Genomic DNA, 21,140 nt, shown 5'->3' on the forward strand with positions numbered 1-21,140 from the left:
TCAGATAAGAAAGAAGCAATGAGGGCTCCCTTTTATTCCAACAGCTACTCGAAAATTTATTTTGTTCACTAGGTGAGTTCAATGACGAATATAAAAAATAAAATAGCAGAGAGGTTAAAAGTACAAACTGAATATAAATTTAATTTGTTTTCTTCATTTAAAAAAGAGTCAGTCTGAACATTGCTTCTCTACAAGCAAAATTTCAGCAATCCTTGGCTCTGCCTTCAGAATACAGAGTTCTCCCAAAAGGGGAGTCTGAAATAGGGTGATTAAGAAGGAACAAATAGGATAAAAAAAAGTACATGGAGAAATAATAGATACTGAACAGATCCATAAAAAATTAGGGGTGCATGTTCAGTATCCAAACTGTAGGAACAGAGGCTTTACAAGTAAGTTACAAAAGATCACAAGACTGATACAAGAATGATGCTGCATTGTTACATAGTGTTGAGCTTCCACTAGAGAAATGGCTTTAACAGGTATACAGAAATTTAGCAGATGTAGTAACACTCACTTCTGCACTTCCATGCTAGACAGGGATGCACTCGTCAGCTGAAATCCTGTTGCTCTGCTGTGCAGGCAGAAGGCAAACAGCATTATATTTACTCAGTTTTAGCACAACTGGGTGCCTGCTGGGACTCTCAAAGCACATGCCAATACAGTGGGAGCATGTGCTCCCAAGAATCGTGAACTCTTTAATGTTCAGCTAAAAGAAAGTGAATGCCATGCTGTCTGCAGGATCAACAAAGCAACAGGACTCCAGCCATTGAATTTCTGCCCACTACACAGCTTTAATGTCACAGGAGCATTCTCCATGCCCCTTTTACAGACACATTGCTTTCAAAGTATTTTAATTAAATGAAACCTATTAAGTTACACTCCTGTGCCTTTAAAACCTTGAAGATAAGGACACTCAACAGTCTCTCACCACTACAACTGCATCTTGATGAATTTCTACCTGTTATGAGTCATTCAAAGCATATGAGTCATGACAGAAAGAAAGATGGAAACCATGCCAGGAAGGGGGGGGAAAGGGACAATCTTTGTCCAGCTTTTGTGATTTTTCAGGTGGGAATAGAATAAAGGATATAAATATACTTTATATGAATATCCTTTCAGTGTACCACTAATTCTCCCTATTTTAAGGTTTGATATAATCCTCTCTTTTTCAAAGGCTCCTCTTAACACCAAAGACCTTACCAGCCCAGTCGGGTGCCAAAAGGCCCACTATAGCACAATAGGACTGTTGCCTAAGGACAGGGACTCCGTGGCCTCCCGTTTGCTCTCTGACTGCAGATCCCATTAGCCCCAGCCAGCTTGGTCAATGATTAAAAAAAATAATGGAAGTTGTTGTTCACCAGCATTTGGAGGACCACAGGGCTCTCTACATGCTGGAGCTGATTGCTCCATGCACTATTTCAGAGAAGAAGATAAGTGGCACAAGCCAATTACACCAGTTCTTTCTTTTTGTCCAAAATTAGGCAAGAAAAAAGTTCAGAGGATTTAAGATTAGTCAGTTGTTCTTGGCCCTTTGAAAAAGTATGAAGAACTTGAGAAAATAGACTTTTGTGCTCAGAAATACTGGTGCTGAAAAAAGGCAAGTTGCTACTGATGACCTGGAATTGCAATTTATGGGCCTGAAAAAGCAGCACAGAACTAATTTAAGCCATGTAGGATTTATAATATATTCCTCCCCAATCCATCAGGCTCATTCTTAGAGAAGTTATTCCAAAAACTAAGATATGCTCTAAGTGAAAGAGAAGATGTTCATCTTTCCTACCTGCAGCTGCCTCAGAAACACCAGGAAATGAGGAGTATGAATGTCAGACTGGGAGTCTGAGAAACTAGCTGCCACGCTCAAAATAGGAAGCAAACATATAAAGCATTTCAACCTATGGAATTAATGTGAGGTGATCCCCAATACAGCCACATCTTTGTAAATCAGCTGTTAATTTATACAAAGTAAACTATGATATTCTTCTAATTGATACTAGTTAAGACTACAACCACTTCTGATCAGCAGCCAGTCTTCTAAATCCTTCAGTTCAGTCAGCAGGTTACCCTATGATGGACAGAGCATTTCAGAGGACACCACCATATTATCATAGTTTTCTGCAAGAACATGTGATAGCATGTTTCCTATACAGTGTTACCTCGGTTTACAAAAGCCTCAGTTTATGTAATTTTTGGTTTAAGAACCAAAATCCATAGAAAATAATGCCCCGGTTTACATTCCTCCCCCCCCTGGAAAAAAGGATTTTCCCAGGACGCATTATGCCTGGAGGTTTCTAGCGCTGCCCCCATTTCCGCATTATGTAACGTCCCGGAGGATGCATTAATTCCATAAACCAAGGTATGCCTATATATTATTCCCCTCATGTGCTACCTGTGACTCTTAAGCTCATTTACATGAATACGAATAAAACTTTCAATCCTATCCCTCTTTAAAGTTACTCTCTTAAAAAGCCAGAAGAGTAACAAACCTTTTTAAAAACTTTTCCAGATGGCTGGATTTCATCTTCCTCCTTTAGGATTTCCCGTGTTCCTAGAAGTTTTTTGTCCTTATATTTACTTCTAGCATACTTGAAAGCTTTGTCAAGGGTATCACATCCAGGATACAATACAGACGCTAAACAATGCAAACTGTTGACAGATCTATATGGGCTACCTGGTGTGTTATGCACAGGTTTAGCCTTAATTTGCCTCGACTTTGCTATGGTATATCTTGATCCAGAAAATAAATACCATGGAATAAAAGTTATAACTGTATACAGCCAGACCACAAAGTTTATAAGATAAAGAAGAAAAGGATTAATTGTATGCTTTAGTTTCATTGCCTCCATCTTTGAAGAGTGTAAACTACTCAGAAGAGCTTCACAAGCGTATCAAATAAAGATCAATGCAGTCCTGAAACAGAAAAGAAGAAAACTCTATCACATATTGCTAGCAGTTCCTTAGTTTCTTTAAATTAAAAGTAAATGCTTTAATAAACCAACAAGGAAGACAAAGTCAATGAAATGGAAGTTGATGTTACAACCTGCAGTGTGCATTTCAATACTGAATTCAGCAAAGGGCTGCTAACTATCAGAACTGGATAATACGTTCATTAGACACTAGAACTAGATTTGGGATGAGCTATCAATCATGGCTGCCAACGGACTATGACTTAGTTCTGATATCAAGAACCTAATCCTCCCATCCACAGTTTAGGGTTATGCTGTGGGCTGACCTGTTCCCTCTTCCCTTCTTGCCCGTCAGATTCCTCCTCTGCTTTCTGGTTACAATGCTCAAATTAACAAACTATGATTCATATCTTCTCTTCAAAGGATTATATACAAACTGCAAGCATATTTCAAATCATGGTTTAGAGACCAAGTGCTTAACATCATTTGTTAATTTGTATCTCATGGAAAATATGGTTAAAGAAAACAGGAAAGGGAAATATATCCATACAAGAGAAAAAAAACATCTCAAGTCATATTTGGAAAGACATCAGAACTGAACCTACATAAATAAGTTTCCTTATAGGTAGGGAACAGGATACCCTTTAGAAGTTTTGCACAAGAACTTCCACCAATATTTGAAAGTACAACTTAGTTCTGCCACTGAGGCTCAGCTAGCACCTCAAATGTCAACATAGGATCAGTTTCATATGTGACTCTCCTTCCCAGTTAGGAGGGAGAACAGTGTACAAAGTAGTTCCTGCTATTATCTCTGACCAGAGATTAGACACAACATTATAGCTTCTAGCCTACGGGTGTGGGGAGAAAGGGCTTGGGAAGGTTCTGAATTAGAATTTTCCAGAGGACTGGACTCTGCTCCTCTCCAGACTGGGTTAGACATCCACACTTCTGCATAGAGACTATAAGATTTGTGCCTTTGGTATGCATAAACTAGCACAAAGCACCTTGGAATTGCAGTCCAACACCTATGGATCACACTGAGTTGAAGAAAGATGAAATATACAGCAGTTATTGAGCATATACAACCAGCAAGATGGCTAAAGGTATCTCTGGTCCTAAAAAATTCTTCTGCTACAATCTGCAAAAAATTGCCCATCTCCTTAAATGTGCTTTCAGATTCTTCTCCCGATTACTATTTGCTATCAGTCCATGTATCAAATGAGGTGGTTGCTGATCCACAGAATTCTAAATTTGAGCCTTGCAGAACTGGTTTTAATTGGGTTATAAACCAAGAAGACAACTTAAATAAGTTACTTAGACTATGACTCCAGACTCTGAGTAGTCATGGTGGCTGAGAAATAATCACATTTGAGAACTGCTGTCCAAAATAACTTTCCAAACTCTGCAGTCCAGTCCCACACCACATCATCCCTCTTCTGCCATGAGTTGCTCCACATTTACTATTGTATCACCAACCTCATTTCCTTGCCAGTTTTGCCACACCTGCATATGGCACTGAATGAATAGGCCTACTAAATCATAATGATTCAGTCAACATTTTTATTAGAGGACAACACAGAGAATCTAGATGTTGCCTGAGGCATTATATCATAATCTTAACAAATAAAAACAAGCTTAAGTGTGTAGTAAGAAACAACTCTGATTATCCCTAGAATTTTTTGCCAAGTCTACTGAATGGAACCTAGTATATGAACGAGACTCCCCTCATTCATGTTTCCTCATAACCCTTCAAAATCACATTGAAACACCTACATGTTCACTTTGCTTACCAAGCCATATTGCTATATGATGTAACCCTTAAACATTTCTTTAATTCACTAGCAAAACTTGCATTAACACCTTCTGTAGTATCTGCAAGAGAAAAAACATGGTTTTAGCTGGCAATACAAACTTCACACACCTAACTGACAGAAGAGAAAACTATCTTATCACAAATGATCATGCTACATTTCCAATGCTAGAAACAAGTTTCATGTAAGCTAAACCAGTGGTTCTTAACCTTTGTTACTCGGATGCTTTTGAACTGCAACTCCCAGAAACCCCAGTCAGGACAGCTGGTGGTGAAGGCTTCTGGGAGTTGCAGTCCAAAACTCCTGAATAACACAAGGTTAAGAACCAGTGAGCTAAACCACCTCCTTGGATGAAAGTGATATAAATACACTGCAAACTAACCTTGCAGTCTATGGACGTACAGACCAATTTAGTACAGTAATACAATTTATCCAAGTTACAACAGCATTTAAAAAATGAAACCAAATTTCCTGCATGTGTTTGGGAGTAGATTGCTTAGAACTTGCCACGGACCATGATCATACATTAATAGGTAGTTACGTTAATTGTGTTTGCAACCCTAAATAGTTACAAGCAAGTTTTATTCAGCTTAAAAGAACCAAACTAAACCAATCAGAAGGTGTTCATCAAAATGAAAAGAACTGAGCTAAAGTTAGACAGAAGTTCTGGTAAATATCCTAAGAATCAATAGAGTTGACTTCTATTACATATTATAATCTGTGCACTTTACTATATCTTACAAATCTGAGCATGTTAACTGGGAAAGGAAAAACATAGAGTAAAAATGTATTAATCAAATGATCTGATAATCTTGTAAGAAACACTTAAACTGGTGTAAAATCAAACCTTAAATGACTTCTCATTTTTGTGGTTGGTACTGAAGGAACAGTAGTCTCCCGATACTTCAGCCTCAGCTGGCTTTGTCACAAACAATGTTGAAGAAACCTAAAGATTAAAGTTTCAAACACGATAAAGCAACTGTTAAAAACAAACAGACGCTAATTGCTGCCCTTTCAATGAAATAGAAGTTAAGTAAGTGTAAACTCTCCAAGCTGTGCTACAGTAATCGGATACTCATGCACAAAATAAATACTTCTGTACTAGTTCAGAAAGATTATATCATTGCACCATATTTTTAATTTGAAATCTGCCAGCAAGCTTCTAGGAAAACTCACAAAAATTTAAAAATTAATATAACTAAGTAAAATATACCTCCTACATAGTGCAAGCTAAAAGACAATCCATACAGCGAAGGGACCCATAGCAGTCACCATGCATATGCTGACTTCCAGCCCATGGCTAGCAGATTATTTGTTATTCATCTACACTGAAGTGCACAATTCAGGCTTTAACACAATCCTTGAATATGCTAAGCACTGAATCCTACTCATGGCAGTGAATGCTCAACAGTAATAGGCTTGCACAACCAACGGCCTACTGTAAACTGGAAGTGATGCAAGCTTTTCAAGCCTTTTCCTGCACACAGCCACTGCTGTTGGAAAATACAGCATATTCGGACAGCTGGCCAGCTCTGCACAGTGATCATGTTACAGCAGAGGTCCCCAACCCCCGGTCCGCAGCCTGGTGCCAGTCCGTGGCCTGAGCCAGACCGGGCCACCAAGACAGACCTCCCGCCCCACCCCCCGCATGCACTCACCCTGCACAGCCTGTTTGCGCCTGCGCGCGCACTCCAGCACAGCCATGCAAGCGCCACACCACCGTTTGTGCATGCGCATGAGCAAGTGAGCACCCAGACAAGTATTGTACCACCATTTGCGCATGCGCACAAGCACATGCACACTCGTGTGAGAGAGTGTGCATGCTTGTTCGCACATGCGCACAAGCGCGGGGGTGGCCCGCCTTCCCCAGCCAGTCCATGGACCAAAAAAGGTTGGGGACCACTGTGTTATAGCATAAAACAATAAGTCAAAATTCCATAGAAATATGCTGGATTACACTTCTTTTGTGTTCCTCCTCTCCAACAGCCCCATACCAAAATCCATGGCCAATTAGCCACTATGCTGATTACTGCCTGGAAAGTCTTCTGCATACTGGATGGCTGGATCTGAGTGCTATGCAACAAATACTCCACAATGCTCCCAACATCACAATTGAGACAGCCACATGACAACAGTTGCCACTACTGCTTGCTTCTCTCAAGAAGTAACGCCAGCAGTCATTACCAACACAGAAAAGAGTCTACCAGAAAATATGTGGCATCCCAAAACCGGAACTGGTGCTTGTTAACCAACTGGGGTTAAAAAGTCAGTGCAGCAAGGTTTCTTCCATTGTCCCAAAAGATCCACAAACTGAGCCCTATTATTTCATTCTTAAATAGCAGCTTTGGACAGGAATGCTTTTTTCCAGCTTAACATATAAGCTGCATCTCAACCTGGCAATTAGGACCCTATTACTATTAAACATGGGAAGCATGTTGTGCGGGAGTACCTTTGAAAAGACTTCAAAGTGTCCCTGAAAGTGGGCTAGGCTATAAGAAGGACTCAACAAATGGAGAATAGCTAAAAGGAGATTTAATGGTCAAAGGTTATATACATTTACATATAAATATTTTGGGAGGAAACAATGGGGGCTATTATCTTTACAAGCACCTTACAAGCTTTGATACATCTTGCATAGATTACTGCAATGTGCTCTACGTGGGGCTCCCTTTGAAGACGGTCCGGCGACTGCAACTGGTCCAGAATCGAGCTGCGCGGCTGGTGAGTGGTTGGGCCGCTAGGGAACGTATCAAGCCGATTCTGTTTAAGTTACATTGGCTACCAGTTGCTGCCTGGGCCAAATTCAAAGTGCTTGTTTTGACATATAAAGCCCTAAACGGCTTGGGCCCTGGATACCTGAAGGACCGCCTCCTTCCATATGAACCTACCCAGCAATTAAGATCTAGCCAGGGGGCCCTTTTGAAAGAGCCATCCCTTAAGGACATAAGAGGGGCAGCTTGCAGAGAAAAAGCCTTTTTGGCAGCTGTTCCCAGACTATGGAATGCCCTCCCGAGTGAGATTCGTCTGGTGCTGACGCTGATGACATTTCGGCGCCAGGTCAAAACCTTCTTGTTCCAGAAGGCTTTTAATTGAAATAATATCAGCTGTGGGTCCGATGACAATTTTTAGAGTATATATTTTAATTGCATTTTAATAATTTTGTCTTTTCATTGTATTTTAAATATTGTAAGCCGCCCAGAGACCTTTGGGTAGTGTGGGTGGCATATCAGTCAAATAAACAAATAAAATAAAATATATAAGGGCTATTGGCTGGTAAAATGAAGACAGGATGCTGGAACTTTCCTTAAAGAAAACCCAATTGTATTCAGCAGGATTTATATAAAGGTAAACATGAACAGCCTTAGGATCTATGAGAAAGGATCTAAGTTCTGCTCAGGGAGATTAAACTTTTGCAAACAGTCTTAACGGCCACATTCTTAAAATGGCTCATTATGACACAATGGCATTATAAAAATACTGTACAAGCTACAATTCAAGAAACTGAAATTCAAATAAATGCTGTTAATTATCTACAGTACCAAAAAGCGAAAACACTGTCTTTAAACATAAACTTAAGCTAAGCAGATATGCACTGTGACCTCTACTTCAGAAATATCCTATAATCTATACTTTACTGACCAATATTTTAAACTGCTTGATGAATGATGCATTATCCTCAAAACTGAACATTTTCTTGTTTAGGAGCTGGTACATAAATCTTACTCTTGCAGCTTCAGTGGTGCCTCGCAAGACGAATTTGATTCGTTCTGCTGTTAATGTTGTCTTGCAAAAAAATCGTCTTGCGAAACGCATTTTCCCATAGGAATGTATTGAAATCTAATTAATGCGTTCCTATGGGCAAAAAAAGTCAGAACAAAGTCAAATTTGGCTTACAAAATGTTTATTAAGTGCTCTTTAAAGCCATACATATGGTGATTTCAAAAATTTCAATTAAAAACTTTAACTTTTTTAACATCATAGAAAAACAATTAAAAATTAGCAAACATGAGGCAGGAACAAAAAATGGAAAACATTCGTCTTGCGAAGCACGGCCATAGGAACATTTGTCTTGCGAATCATCAACCCCATTACCAAAACCATTTGCCTTGTGAGTTTTTTTGTCCTGCGAGGCATTTGTCTTGCAAGACACCACTGTACTTTCTTGACTTGTAATTCAACTAACAGGGTTACTGTGAAATTAAAAGTAGATAAAGATGTGGTGTCACTTACAATAAACCTTTTTAAAAGAGAAGTTATTCTAAAAAATAATTTAGTTATTAGACTATACTTATCATTAAATAGTGTTCTTAAGGTTATGCAGCAACCACCAATGCTGAAGAGGCTGAAATTGACCAATTCTATGAAGACTTACAACACCTTCTAGAAGTGACACAGAAGAAAGATGTTCTTCTCATTATAGGGGACTGGAATGCTAAAGTAGTGAGTCAAGAGATAAAAGGAACAACAGGGAAGTTTGGCCTTGGAATTCAAAATGAAGCAGGGCAAAGGCTAATAGACTTTTGTTAAGAGAACAAGCTGGTCATCACAAACACTCTTTTCCAAAAACACAAGAGGCGACTCTACACATGGAAATCACCAGATGGGCAATACCGAAATCAGTTTGATTATATTCTCTACAGCCAAAGATGGAGAAGCTCTATACAGTCAGCAAAAACAAGACCTGGAGCTGATTGGGGCTCTGATCATCAGCTTCTTATAGCAAAACTCAAGCTTAAACAGAAGAAAGGAGGAAAAACCACTGGGCTAGTCAGGTATAATCTAAACCAAATCCCTTATGAATACCGAGTGGAAGTGAAGAACAGATTTAAGGAACTAGATTTGGTGGTCAGAGTGCTGGAAGAACTATGGATGGAGCTTATAACATTGTACAGGAGGCAGCAATAAAAACCATCCAAAGAAAAGGAAATGCAAGAAAGCAAAGTGGCTATCCAACGAGGCCTTACAAATAGCAGAGAAGAAAAGGAAAACAAAATGCAAGGGAGATAGGAAAAGTTACAGAAAATTAAATGCAAATTTCCAAAGAATAGCAAGGAGAGACAAGAGGGCCTTCTTAAACGAACAGTGCAATATAGAGGAAAATAACAGAATGGGAAAAACCAGAGATCTGTTCAAGAAAATTGGAGATATTAAAGGAACATTTTGTGCAAGGATAGACATGATAAAGGACAAAAATGGTAAGGACCTAATAGAAGCAGAAGACATCAAGAAGAGGTGGCAAGAATACACAGAAGAATTATACCAGAAAGATCTGGATGTCCCGGACAACCCAGATAGTGTGGTTGCTGAGCTTGAGCCAGACATCCCGGAGAGTGATGTCAAGTGGGCCTTAGAAAGCATGGCTAACAACAAGGCCAGTGGAGGTGATGGGATTCCAGTTGAACTATTTAAAATCTTAAAAGATGACAATGTTAAGGTGCTACACTCAATATACCAGCAAGTTTGGAAAACTCAGCAGTGGCCAGAGGACTGGAAAAGATCAGTCTACATCCCAAACCCAAAGAAGGGCAGTGCCAAAGAGTGCTCCAACTACCATACAATTGCACTCATTTCACATGCTAGCAATGTTATGCTCAAATCCTACAAGGTAGGCTTCAGCAGTATGTAAACTGAGAACTCCCAGAAGTACAAGCTGAATTTTGAAGGGGCAGGGGAACTAGAGACCAAATTGCTAAAATGCACTGGATTATGGAGAAAGCCAGAGAGATCCAGAAAAACATCTACTTCTGCTTCATTGACTACGCAAAAGCCTTTGACTGTGTGGACCACAGCAAACTATGGCAAGTGCTTAAAGAAAGGGGAGTGCCTGACCACCTTATCTGTCTCCTGAGAAATCTATATGGGGAACAGGAAGCAACAGTTAGAACTGGATATGGAACAACTAATTAGTTCAAAATTGGGAAAGGAGTATTGTCTCCCTGCTTATTTAACTTATGTGCAGAATATATAATGTGAAAGGCTGGACTGGATGAATCCCAAACCGGAATTAAGATTGCCGGAAGACATATCAACAACTTCAGATATGCAGATGATACCAGTGTAGTGGCAGAAAGTGAGGAGGAATTAAAGAACCTCTTAATGAGGGTGAAAGAGCGCCGAAAATGGTCTGAATCTCAACATCAAAAAAACTAAGCTCATGGTGACTGGTCCCATCACCTCCTGGGAAATTGAAGGGGAAGATATGGAGGCAGTGACAAATTTAATCTTGTGCTCCATGATGACTGCAGACGGTGACAGCAGCCACGAAATTAAAAGGTGACTGCTTCTTGGGAGGAAAGTGATGACAAACCTAGACAGCATTATAAAAAGCAGAAGCATCACCTTGCCAACAAAAGTCCACATAGTCAAAGCTATGGTTTTTCCAGTCATGATGTATGGAAGCGAGAGCTGGACCATAAAGAAGGCTGACCGCCGAAGAATCAATACTTTTGAATTGTGGTGCTGGAGGAGACTTTTGAGAGTCTCCTGGACTGCAAGGAGAACAAACCTATCCATTCTGGAGGAAATCAACCCTGAGTGCCCATTGGAAGGACAGATCCTGAAGGTGAGGCTCCAACACTTTGGCCATCTCATGAGAAGATTCCCTGGAAAAGCCCCTGATGTTGGGAAAGTGTGAAGGCAAGAGGAGAAGGGGACAACAGAGGATGAGATGGTTGGACAGTGTCATCGAAGCTACCGACATGAATTTGACCGAATTCCAGGAGGCAGTGGAAGACAGGAGGGCCTGGCATGCTCTGGTCCATGGGATCATGAACAGTTGGACACGACTTAACGACTAAACAACAACAAGTGTTTTTAAATGTATACAGTTTGCTAAACTGTTACATGTGTACACTATTCACATAGCAGGATACATATTCTACTAGTGCAAAGAATGTGTCACAAGATCACTCTGATGTGTCAGAACACAGAACATACACTAACTATAGATATAAATATAAAGTAAACCATTTAGCAAAATATTTGCTCCTCCACTGCCCACTAGTTCATCTGGTTCTCATGGACATATGACACAAAGATAGTGGTTTACAGCACTCAATTACAACAAAGAGGCTTTTGGCACATTTAAAACTGACACATTTATAACAGTAAAACTCTCATGGATTACAGCCATTAATGCTTATTCTATAACAAATCTGTTAAGTCTGGATATCTCTGTGGCTTTCAATACCATCAACCACAGTATCCTTCTGGACTTACTCTTTGTGATAGGCTTGGAGGCACTGTTTGAGGGTGGTTCTGGTCCTTCCTAAAGGAGAGAACTCAGAAGGTGGTGTCAAGTGACCCCTGTTCCACATCCTGGTTGCTGGCCTGTGATGTCCCTTAAGGTTCTGTTTTGTCTCCTATGGTATTTAACATCTACAGTAAACCACTGGGAGAAGATGTCCAGAGTTTTGGTATCTGCTGTCACCAGTATGCGGATGACACACAAATATCTCTCCTTTCCATCAAAAACCAAGTAAGTGATTTCAGTTCTCAATTAGTATCTGATGCCAGTAATGAAAGAGGACAAATAAACTGAAACTTAATCCAAACAAGACAGAGTTGCTCCTGGTCATTCCAAAGGCAGATCAAGCAATAGAGATTCAGTCTGTACTGGATGGGGTTACATTCCCTCTGAAAACAGCTTGGGTGTGCTTCCAGATTCGTCTCTGATCCTTAATGCCCAGATTTCAGCGGTGGCTAGGAGTGCAATTCCACAGTTAAAACTAGTGCACCAGCTGTGCCCATTCCTGGAGAGGTTTGATTTGGACAGATACATGCCTTAGTTATATCCCAGATAGATTACTGTAACACTCTCTATATGGAGCTACCTATTGAAAGTGTCAGGAAACTTCATCAGGTCCAAAATGCAGCAGCCAGATTTCTAACTCGAGCTGGACACAACCACCCCGTTATAGCAGTTCTACTAGCTGCCAATCTGTTCCCAGGCAGAATTCAAAGTGATAGTTCTAACCTATAAAGCCCTAAACGGCTTGGGCCTAAGCCATCTCAAGGACTGCATCCCCCTTTATGAGCCTGCTTGGGTGTTAAGATCATCAGGTGAGACCTTTCTCAGTCCCACCCCACAGGTGTGTTTGTTGGGGACACAGAACAGACACTTCTATGTTGCTGTTCCCAGACTCTGGAACTTCCCCCCACAGGAGATAAGGCTGGCCCCAAGTCTGCTGTCCTTCCACAAGCAGGCAAAACCTCTCTCTCCATGCAGGCTTTTCTTCAGTGACTGACTGTATAGGAGACAATAAACAGGATGGTTTATATTTTGTTGCCTCTAAATCTATTTTTAGTAATGCTTTTACCTAACATTTTACATATATTATTCTTTTAAATATTTGAATAATTTACTGTTTTTAGCATTTAACGTTGTATTTTTAATTATGCAAGCCACCTTGGGTTCTTTTTTTTAAGGAAAATGGCAGAGTACAGTATAACTATTTTAAATAAACAATAAATTGTTTAGTGTCACAAGATTCTATGCTACCACCTCTTTGGAAACACATTAAATGCAAATTTTAGCTAGTGATCAACTCAAAAGTAGTTCCTACTGAGGTCAGTGTGCCTTACTTCAAGGTAAGGGTGTGTAATCTTAGCTTTAATCATCCAGCAGCTGAAATGCAAAGCATTAGAAAACGCGGTTTTTCTCCCGCACCTTCGTAAGCCCCCTGCACTACACAGTGAATGGAGCAACTGGTTATCTGCAAGGAATGATGGCAGAAAAAAGCAGTGTGGGGCAGAATGTTTAAAGAGAAGATAGCAAAACGTGTAGGGGGGGCGTCTCTAGTGCTTGTGGATTTTATTTTTCGAATATTATCCAAACTTACGGTGTTCCTCGTTCACTGCCTCGAAACAACAATTAAAGAAAATATTTTAGGGCACTGTCACAGACATCTTCGTCCAAAATACGGCCACAGATCAAATGAACGCTCCCACTTTCTCATACCCCGGGTTGAGACACTTGGATTCTAGAGCGGACACCTTCGGCCTCCGAAGAGCGCGCGCGCGCCTCTGCGGAAGTGGGGGGGGGGCGATGGCGCAGCGTCTCTCGGCCTCATCACCCGCATGGCAGAGAACTCGCCGCCCTCGTCAAAACAAGACAACGCTTTGCGGGAGCCCTGAGGGCAACCCATTCCTGGGACCCTCCAGCGGGCGGGAAGCCGACCTCCGCTCCAACCCTCCCTCCCTCGGCCTACCGGGCACACCCACCGCCACCGGCTTGCTCTAACGGAGCGGGCGCGCATTAAAAGCGGCCGAGGAGGAGGAGGGTTGCCGTAGAAACGGAAAATCCGCTTTGTGACGCGGTTCTACTTTGGCCACTTGCCTCCACCCCCTCCGCACCTGTGACCCAGACAAAAGCAGCTTCCGCCGGCTTTTTCCACGCGGCTTCGAGCCGGCAGGCCCCGGCCTTATCGTCGGCTCCAACCCGTGGGAAGGGAGGTACCCCCCTGCGGGCAAGTTCGAGGCTACTTAACAAACCCCATCCCCCCTACCGCGTTCCGCAAGGGTTGCGGGTCAAAGATAAGCAGTGTCTGGCGGTCCAACTTCCGTCGCCCTTTTCGGGAAGGTTATGGTTCAGGTGGCAAGCCACCCGGTCCCACCCAGCCCTTGGGGAAACTCCAGACCTCCACCTTCTGTGAACAAATCGCACTTCCCGGCCTGGTCGGGATGAGCCTTAGCCAACCTGCCTAGTCTGAGGGATAAATCCAAATGTTAGGCCAGCTGGAGCAGACCTACTGAATGCACGGGCCTTACTGAGTCAGTAATTGCATATATCCCTCTGATTCAGTGACTATACTGTACTCTGGTTGGGACTAAGAAGTGGACTTAGCTCTAGGAGTAACTCAAAATCTACAACTACTGTATTAAGAGTTCCGCCTTTGCTGTCCTGAAAGGATTAGGTTTTATGCTCCTGCTGGTGTGCAAGTTCTCCAGACTGCTGCAACTAATTTTATTGCCCTGCCGACCAATGTGATGTAGCAAAAGTAGAACATACCGTGCTGACTCAGGAGATGTGGGTTCAAATTCCCACTTAAGCATGCAATTCTGTAGGTGACCTTGGCCCTGTCACTGTTTCTCAGCATAAGCTATTTCACAAGATCGTTTGTGAGGATCAATAGGGAGAACAACCATAATATACATGGCTGTGCATGCACTTGAGGAAAGGTGGGATATAAATGTGAACACTAAACTACTGTCAACAACCATCAGGAAAGCAATATATAAACTAACAAACATAAACTGTTAGCCTCAGGGTATAATCCACCTGTGATTCAAGCGTTGCACTTTTTGAGGAGGAGAGCTGGAGCTTCCTTCACTCATCTTCAAGTGATATTCATGACACATGCAGAATCTTAGGCAGCACTCTTATCCATTAGTCCCACTAAAATTTACAGTTCAATTACAGTAGCTGGCTGTCAGCCGTCTAAGGTGGTGCACAAACTTCAAACAGATTTTTTAATTTCAAAGTTTATTCTAGTAATGAATAGACAAGTAAGATGAAGCAGACGTGGAGAGGATGTTTTTACTCCACCCACAGTGGGCACCATCTACTCAGATTAGTTCAGTACATGGTCAACAAATTATTTTAACAGTACCATGGAGTTGGACTGAGCTAGTATAATTAAGTAGGTTGGATCATCAAGGGCCAAGAGCTCTACTGTGCCTCTCAGGAGAAAAGCCAGCCAAGATCACTTGGAGTGTATACAGCTGATGGGCTTATATGCCCAGTCGCTTGTGGAGCTTTGAGCTAATTACACAGTTACCAGAATAAGGGACTGGTAAACCCTTGTGAGTACTGAGAATCAAGCAAACCTTGGAAGGATCACTGTAGTCAAAATCAACTGGACAGCACATATGTAGATAGAGAAGAAATATTGTAAGTAAAGGAAAAGTCTTTATGAAATAAGGTGTTTGAAATGTTCTCCTTGACATTTAGTCCAGTCATGTCCGACCCTAGGGCGCGGTGCTCATCCATGGCCACATGGCCAGCACGACTAGACATGGAATGCTGTTACCTTCCCACTATGGTGGTACCTATCTACTCCTCGCATTTTGCATGCTTTCGAACTGCTAGATTGGTGAGGAGCTGGGAGAAGTGACGGGAACTCACTCCGTCAAGTGGATTCGATCTTAACGACTGCTGGTCTTCTGACCTTGCAGCATAGAGGCTTCTGCAGTTTAACCCGCAGCGCCACCATGTCCCTTGATTGAAATGTTTAGTTTACCATTAAATTAGAGCATAAGATGTATATTCATACAATTTATTAGCAATCAAATAACTACTTATACATAAAATTTTAATTGATAAAGTAATAATTCACTTTTCACATTTACGATGAGCTGCAATCTTTTATTACCAGCAAATCCCCAATAATAACCCCTGCCTTTCAGTTATTCAGTTTAACAAATCAGAATCTCAGCACTGCAACTTTTCTCCTCTGCATCTTCAAGATAACAACAGCATATATTTTGTTGAATCAGGGACTCCAAGTATTGCTAGACTACAGCTCCCATTAGCTTTAGAAAACACAGCTAGTGATGAGAGATACTGGGGGTTGCAATCCAGCAACATATGAGGACCAAATTGGCAACCCCTGTGTTTAAGTTTACATTGAATCAGAAAAACTTGTGGAAAATGCATAGAACCAATGTTCTACTTAGTTCATTATTATGTCTGCCAAAATGGTTGACCAACTAGAAAGCTTAATGTTGGCTCTATCTTAGTTTTAAATTTAGGAATTTTAGAGTAAAAGATGAGCAGGAGCAACACAATCAAGCACTGAATCTACTGTATACAGGCTAGTATGTATGCATTCAGAATATTCCTTCCCTCCACCTCAGTAATTATTGTATTTATTACACTTACATGATCACCAGCTCTACAAAATAAAGCTTTCCAATATAAGCAGCCATGACTCCTAAGACAATGTGTACATTAGCAATGCTCATCATAGTTATGTCTGACAAAATTTCATAAGAAAAGCAAGGTGGCAATAGACATCTCATTATTTTGTAATGTCTTGATAATAAAAAAGTATATTCCTTCTAAATGTTGTATGCCCCTGATCATTTTGGCTGCATTTCTTGTATTTACACTTCATTGTCTGAAATGAGGCAATCATAACTGGGTGTAATGGCATATTTATATATACCACATATTTGTATAAACCAAGTTAAGTCTTAATAATATTTACCTTTTGCTATCTCAGTTATTAGAGCTGATACACAATCACTGGGCAAAACCTTTTGGACTGGCATAACCTGAACTGGGCACTGGAAACATTTAATTAAACTTAATTAAAAGTCTCCTAACTGCCTTCCCTTCAGTTTTTCAAGCTCCCCAGGGCTCCCTTTTGCTCCAGGGAAGCCTTTGGGAGCCTCTAAATGAGAAGTGGAGCTTTAATGGTTTTTAAAAAATCACTTCCAGATTACTTGCAGTGGGGTCAGGACCACCAATAGTGATCCAGTGGTGTTCCCTCCAATAAATTATTGAACACTTTCCTCCATGTTCTGAGACACTCGCAAGCTTCCCCAGGGCAAAAGGGAGCCCTGTGGAACCTCAGAACCTAAAGGAGGGGGTAAGAAGCTTTTTATTAGTTTAAATTATATGTTTCTGGCCCCTGATCTGGGTTGTGCCAGCACAAAATTATGCTAACAGGATTTTTCCTATTGTGTATGACTTTTCACAGAGTTTTTGGGGACTCTGGAAGGAAATACCAGAACTTGGATTAACAAGAGGTTTACATGTCTTTTCAGGTACAGTGGTGCCTCGCATTACGATGTTAATTCGTTCCAGCGAAATCGCTGTAGAACGAAAACATCGTAAAGCGATTAATGCGTTCCTATGGGCTTGAAACTCACCGTCCAGCGAAGATCCTCCATAGCGCGGCCATTTTCACTGCCCGTGCAGCGAGGAATCCGTCCCAGAAAACAGCGGGTGGCCATTTTTTTTACCTGGCGGTCATTTTGAAACCGCCGATCAGCTGTGCGAAAATCTTCGTTTTGCGATAATCGGTTAGCGAAGCAGGTAACAGATCATCGCAAAGCAAAAAAAACCCATAGGAAACATCATTTTGCGATCATTATCTTCCATAAGTGACAGCACAATGAGGATTGAGAAGGGGTGGAGAGGATGGGACTGTGGGCTGTTTTTTTTAATAAAGATTCACTGATTTCCCATGTGCTCAGGAGACTGGTTGTGGGAGAAGAATGATCTTCTGTAGCAGGAAACTTCCAAGCACTAGAGACTAAGAACTCTTTATGCAATCCATTACAAAGGATATCTTTGAAACCCAGGCAAGAAAATATATCAAGATTTGCTCAGGTGTGCAGAATCAACTATGTGCTAGGAAAGTAAGGGAAGGTAGAGGAACAAAGATTATATACAAGTATATAATTACACTTGTAAATTTGGGGTTAAATTCTCAAGGGCTAGTGTTGATGGTTACTTTATCACTGAACAAATGAAAGACATAGGTAATTATGATACTTTATACTACTAAGCAGTACTTATTTTGCTTTGTTAATATTACATAAATCTAAACTGCCAGATTCATTTATTATAACAAAAAATGTAAGCACAAACCAGCATGTGGGGAAGGAAATCAATAGAAGCATGAAGATGAGATAGGCTACAGTCCATTTCCAAGGCCAAAATCATGACTTTGGTCCTGCATTCTGAATTGTATCAGCTTACATTCAAAATTAAGACAGACAACAAATCTAACTGAGCACTCAAAATAGATAAATATAAATACTGTGCTTTATTGCGGCCTGATTCATACATTACAAAAAGAATGGGCCCTTGTGTTTCCATGAGCTGGCTGGATAGCTCAGTTAGCTGGCAGTACCTGCCTGCACAGCAAGGGTTCAGGAGTATGATCCCCTTCTGTACCACCTAGGAGAACAGTCTGTGTAGTTTTGAGCAAGTTGCATGGTTCTACAGCACCACCAAAAAGAATGTCTTACTGTACTTTCTTGCTAGGAGAACCAGGCATGGGTCACCATAAGTCAGAATTGTGACACTCTCTCTCTCTGTTTTGAAGACTTTTTTAAAAAAATGCAGACATTAGCAAGTACAAGGAGGCCTCTTTAAATGTATAAAATGTTTTTAAAGTGACACAATTTTTATCACCTAATATAAACCCAGTGTGGCAACCTTTACATTTATATAACCATTGCATAACTTTTTAAAATTTTAAAACTGAGTATGAGAATAAGCCTCTCTGATCCCACCCCTCTGGAAATGCAACCATTGTGCTGCCAGCTGATCTGAAAAATGGTCCTATGCTCCACTGAGATCACCTGCCCCTGTCCTAGATACAACAGATATCCTTTGTCTTTAGAAATAGAGCTGGATTATTGCCAAGGACCACTGGGTAGATGACTTGGATTAACTGGATAAACAGAAGTCTATAGTTGCCCGGTCTGGGTATCTAACCACATTGCTTCAGAAAGAGACTAGGATGCACGAAAATGATGGGAAGAGAGAAAAGCTTCTCTCAGACAAGAACATGATACAGTACAAGGTACCTGCTGTTCACTGAGGTTAGCCTGCATCTAGACTATACTGCTTCAGACTTGCAGACTTATATGATCCTGCTCACTAAGCAAGATTAGCATTAGTATATCAAGAACCAGCAAAATCATAACTCTCTCACATCTACCTTTTTTATGCAGAAGACGCCACGGGGGAGAATCAATCACCCATGTCCCACCTACAGTCTGAAGTTATAACTATTTGCACACCAGCTTATTATATCAGCAAAATACAGAGCAAGAGTTTACTGCAGGATTTCCTTGAGTATTTGGGGGGGGGGGTCCATTCCAGTAGTACATCCTTTTCATTCACTGGGAATCACTACCAGAAGATTCCTTCCATCCCTGTTTGTTTCTACAGTGGACCCTCTACTTACGGAATTAATCCGTATTGGAACGGTGGCTGCAAGTCGAAAAGTCTGTAGGTCGAATTTCCATTGACCTACAATGCATTGAAAACCAATTAATCCCATAACTGGCAGTTTTTATTCTATTTTTGTTCCATTTTGGTTTTTTTCTGGTCTGTAAGTCGATTCTCCGGCTGCAAGTCGAAACTAAATTTTGCGGCCAGAGAAGTCTGTAACTCGAAAAGTCTGTAAGTCGAGCCGTCTGTAAGTCGAGGGTCCACTTTAATTTTGACAAACCATGTCTAGGACATTCATTTAATTTTGGTATGAAATCCCCATTTCGTTGCTGCTGCTGAAGAAAATTTTGGAAGGCCACTTTGAGACTGGATACACTTCACGGTTTTGGTGTTTAATGATTACTGATGAATGACTTAGGAAGAGCAAATAAAGATATACTAGAATCCAAAGCATAGTGTGCATGTCAATTTTATCTCAGGCCAGGAAACAGTCTAAATCATGATGTCTTAATGCTGTTAAAGCAGGGTAGCCTACCTTTAAGAATAGCTGGCCAATCAGATTCATATGCTCCATGGACAGTGGGCATGAGGGAAATAAAGGTAGTCTTGGATCCAAATAATCATAACAAAATTTTAAAAGTTTTCCTACTGAAAGCCAGATTGTTTTAGACCCAAGAATCTGGCTTTCAGTATCAAATAATATACCCTAGCTACATTACGGCCCAGGCTATCCAGATAAAACTGATGTATAAGTACTAAAGTATAGTGTATGGCCAGATAACTCAACTAATTATATGCCAATCTCAAATGCACTGTTCTTGGCTAAGCTGGTTAAGAAGGTAGTGTTGATGTAACTCCAAACAGTTAGATGAAACAGATTACATTATTCCATTTCAATTAGGCTTTTGACAGGAATATGGGACGAAGACTGTGTTGGTTGCTTTGACAGATTACCTGTAGGACAGTTTGGATAAGGGGAATGCAACTTTATTAGTTCTACTGGACCTCTCAACCACTTTTGATACTATTGACCATGGCTATCCTCTTGGGCTAACCTAAATAGGTTGGGTGCATGGGGCATTGTACTGCAGTGGTTTCAAGAAATACTCAAAAGGCAGCGTAGGGGGAGCATTATTTGACATGATGGCCTTAGGTATATGGTGTCCCTCAGAGTTCTATCCTATTCCATATATTATTTAATACAGTGGTGCTTTGACTTACAATCTTAATCCGTCCCAGAAGATGTTCATAAGTCAAAACATTTGTAAGTCAAATCAGTATTTCCCACAGGAATGCACTGAAAACAGATTAATCCGTTCCGGCTGTTTTTTTGTTCATATGTAGAGGCACCATTTATAAGTCAAAGCATTAGTTCCCATAGCAACTAATGCAAAACCGGTTAATCCGTCCTCTACTACTAGGGGAAGAAATTTTTTTAAATCATCTTAGGTCAAAAAAAGGGGGGCAGGAAAGGCAGGGAACGAACACCTTTTAAACAGAACACCTTTA

The 21,140-nt window shown here is 40.9% G+C and overlaps 1 protein-coding gene across 4 annotated transcripts in view; it reads right to left on the reverse strand.

Moving 5' to 3' along the window:
• ACSL3 (acyl-CoA synthetase long chain family member 3) overlaps positions 1 to 21,140 on the reverse strand; it is a 67,776-nt gene that overhangs the window by 38,139 nt on the left and 8,497 nt on the right. For 3 of the 4 annotated variants that reach the window (XM_072995971.2, XM_072995970.2, XM_078389210.1), the window contains exons 2-4: positions 5,562 to 5,660; positions 4,694 to 4,775; positions 2,484 to 2,907 (exon numbers count right to left, since the gene is read on the reverse strand). In XM_072995971.2, the coding sequence (XP_072852072.1) occupies positions 2,484 to 2,843 (360 nt within the window). In that variant the 5' untranslated portion in view covers positions 2,844 to 2,907; positions 4,694 to 4,775; positions 5,562 to 5,660. Of the gene's footprint in view, positions 1 to 2,483; positions 2,908 to 4,693; positions 4,776 to 5,561; positions 5,661 to 13,554; positions 13,657 to 21,140 lie in introns of those variants that run through there. The other variant, XM_020795483.3, reaches the window with a different exon arrangement.

Source organism: Pogona vitticeps, chromosome 3 (genome assembly GCF_051106095.1).
Source record: "Pogona vitticeps strain Pit_001003342236 chromosome 3, PviZW2.1, whole genome shotgun sequence".
NCBI classification, from domain to species: Eukaryota; Metazoa; Chordata; class Lepidosauria; order Squamata; family Agamidae; genus Pogona; species Pogona vitticeps.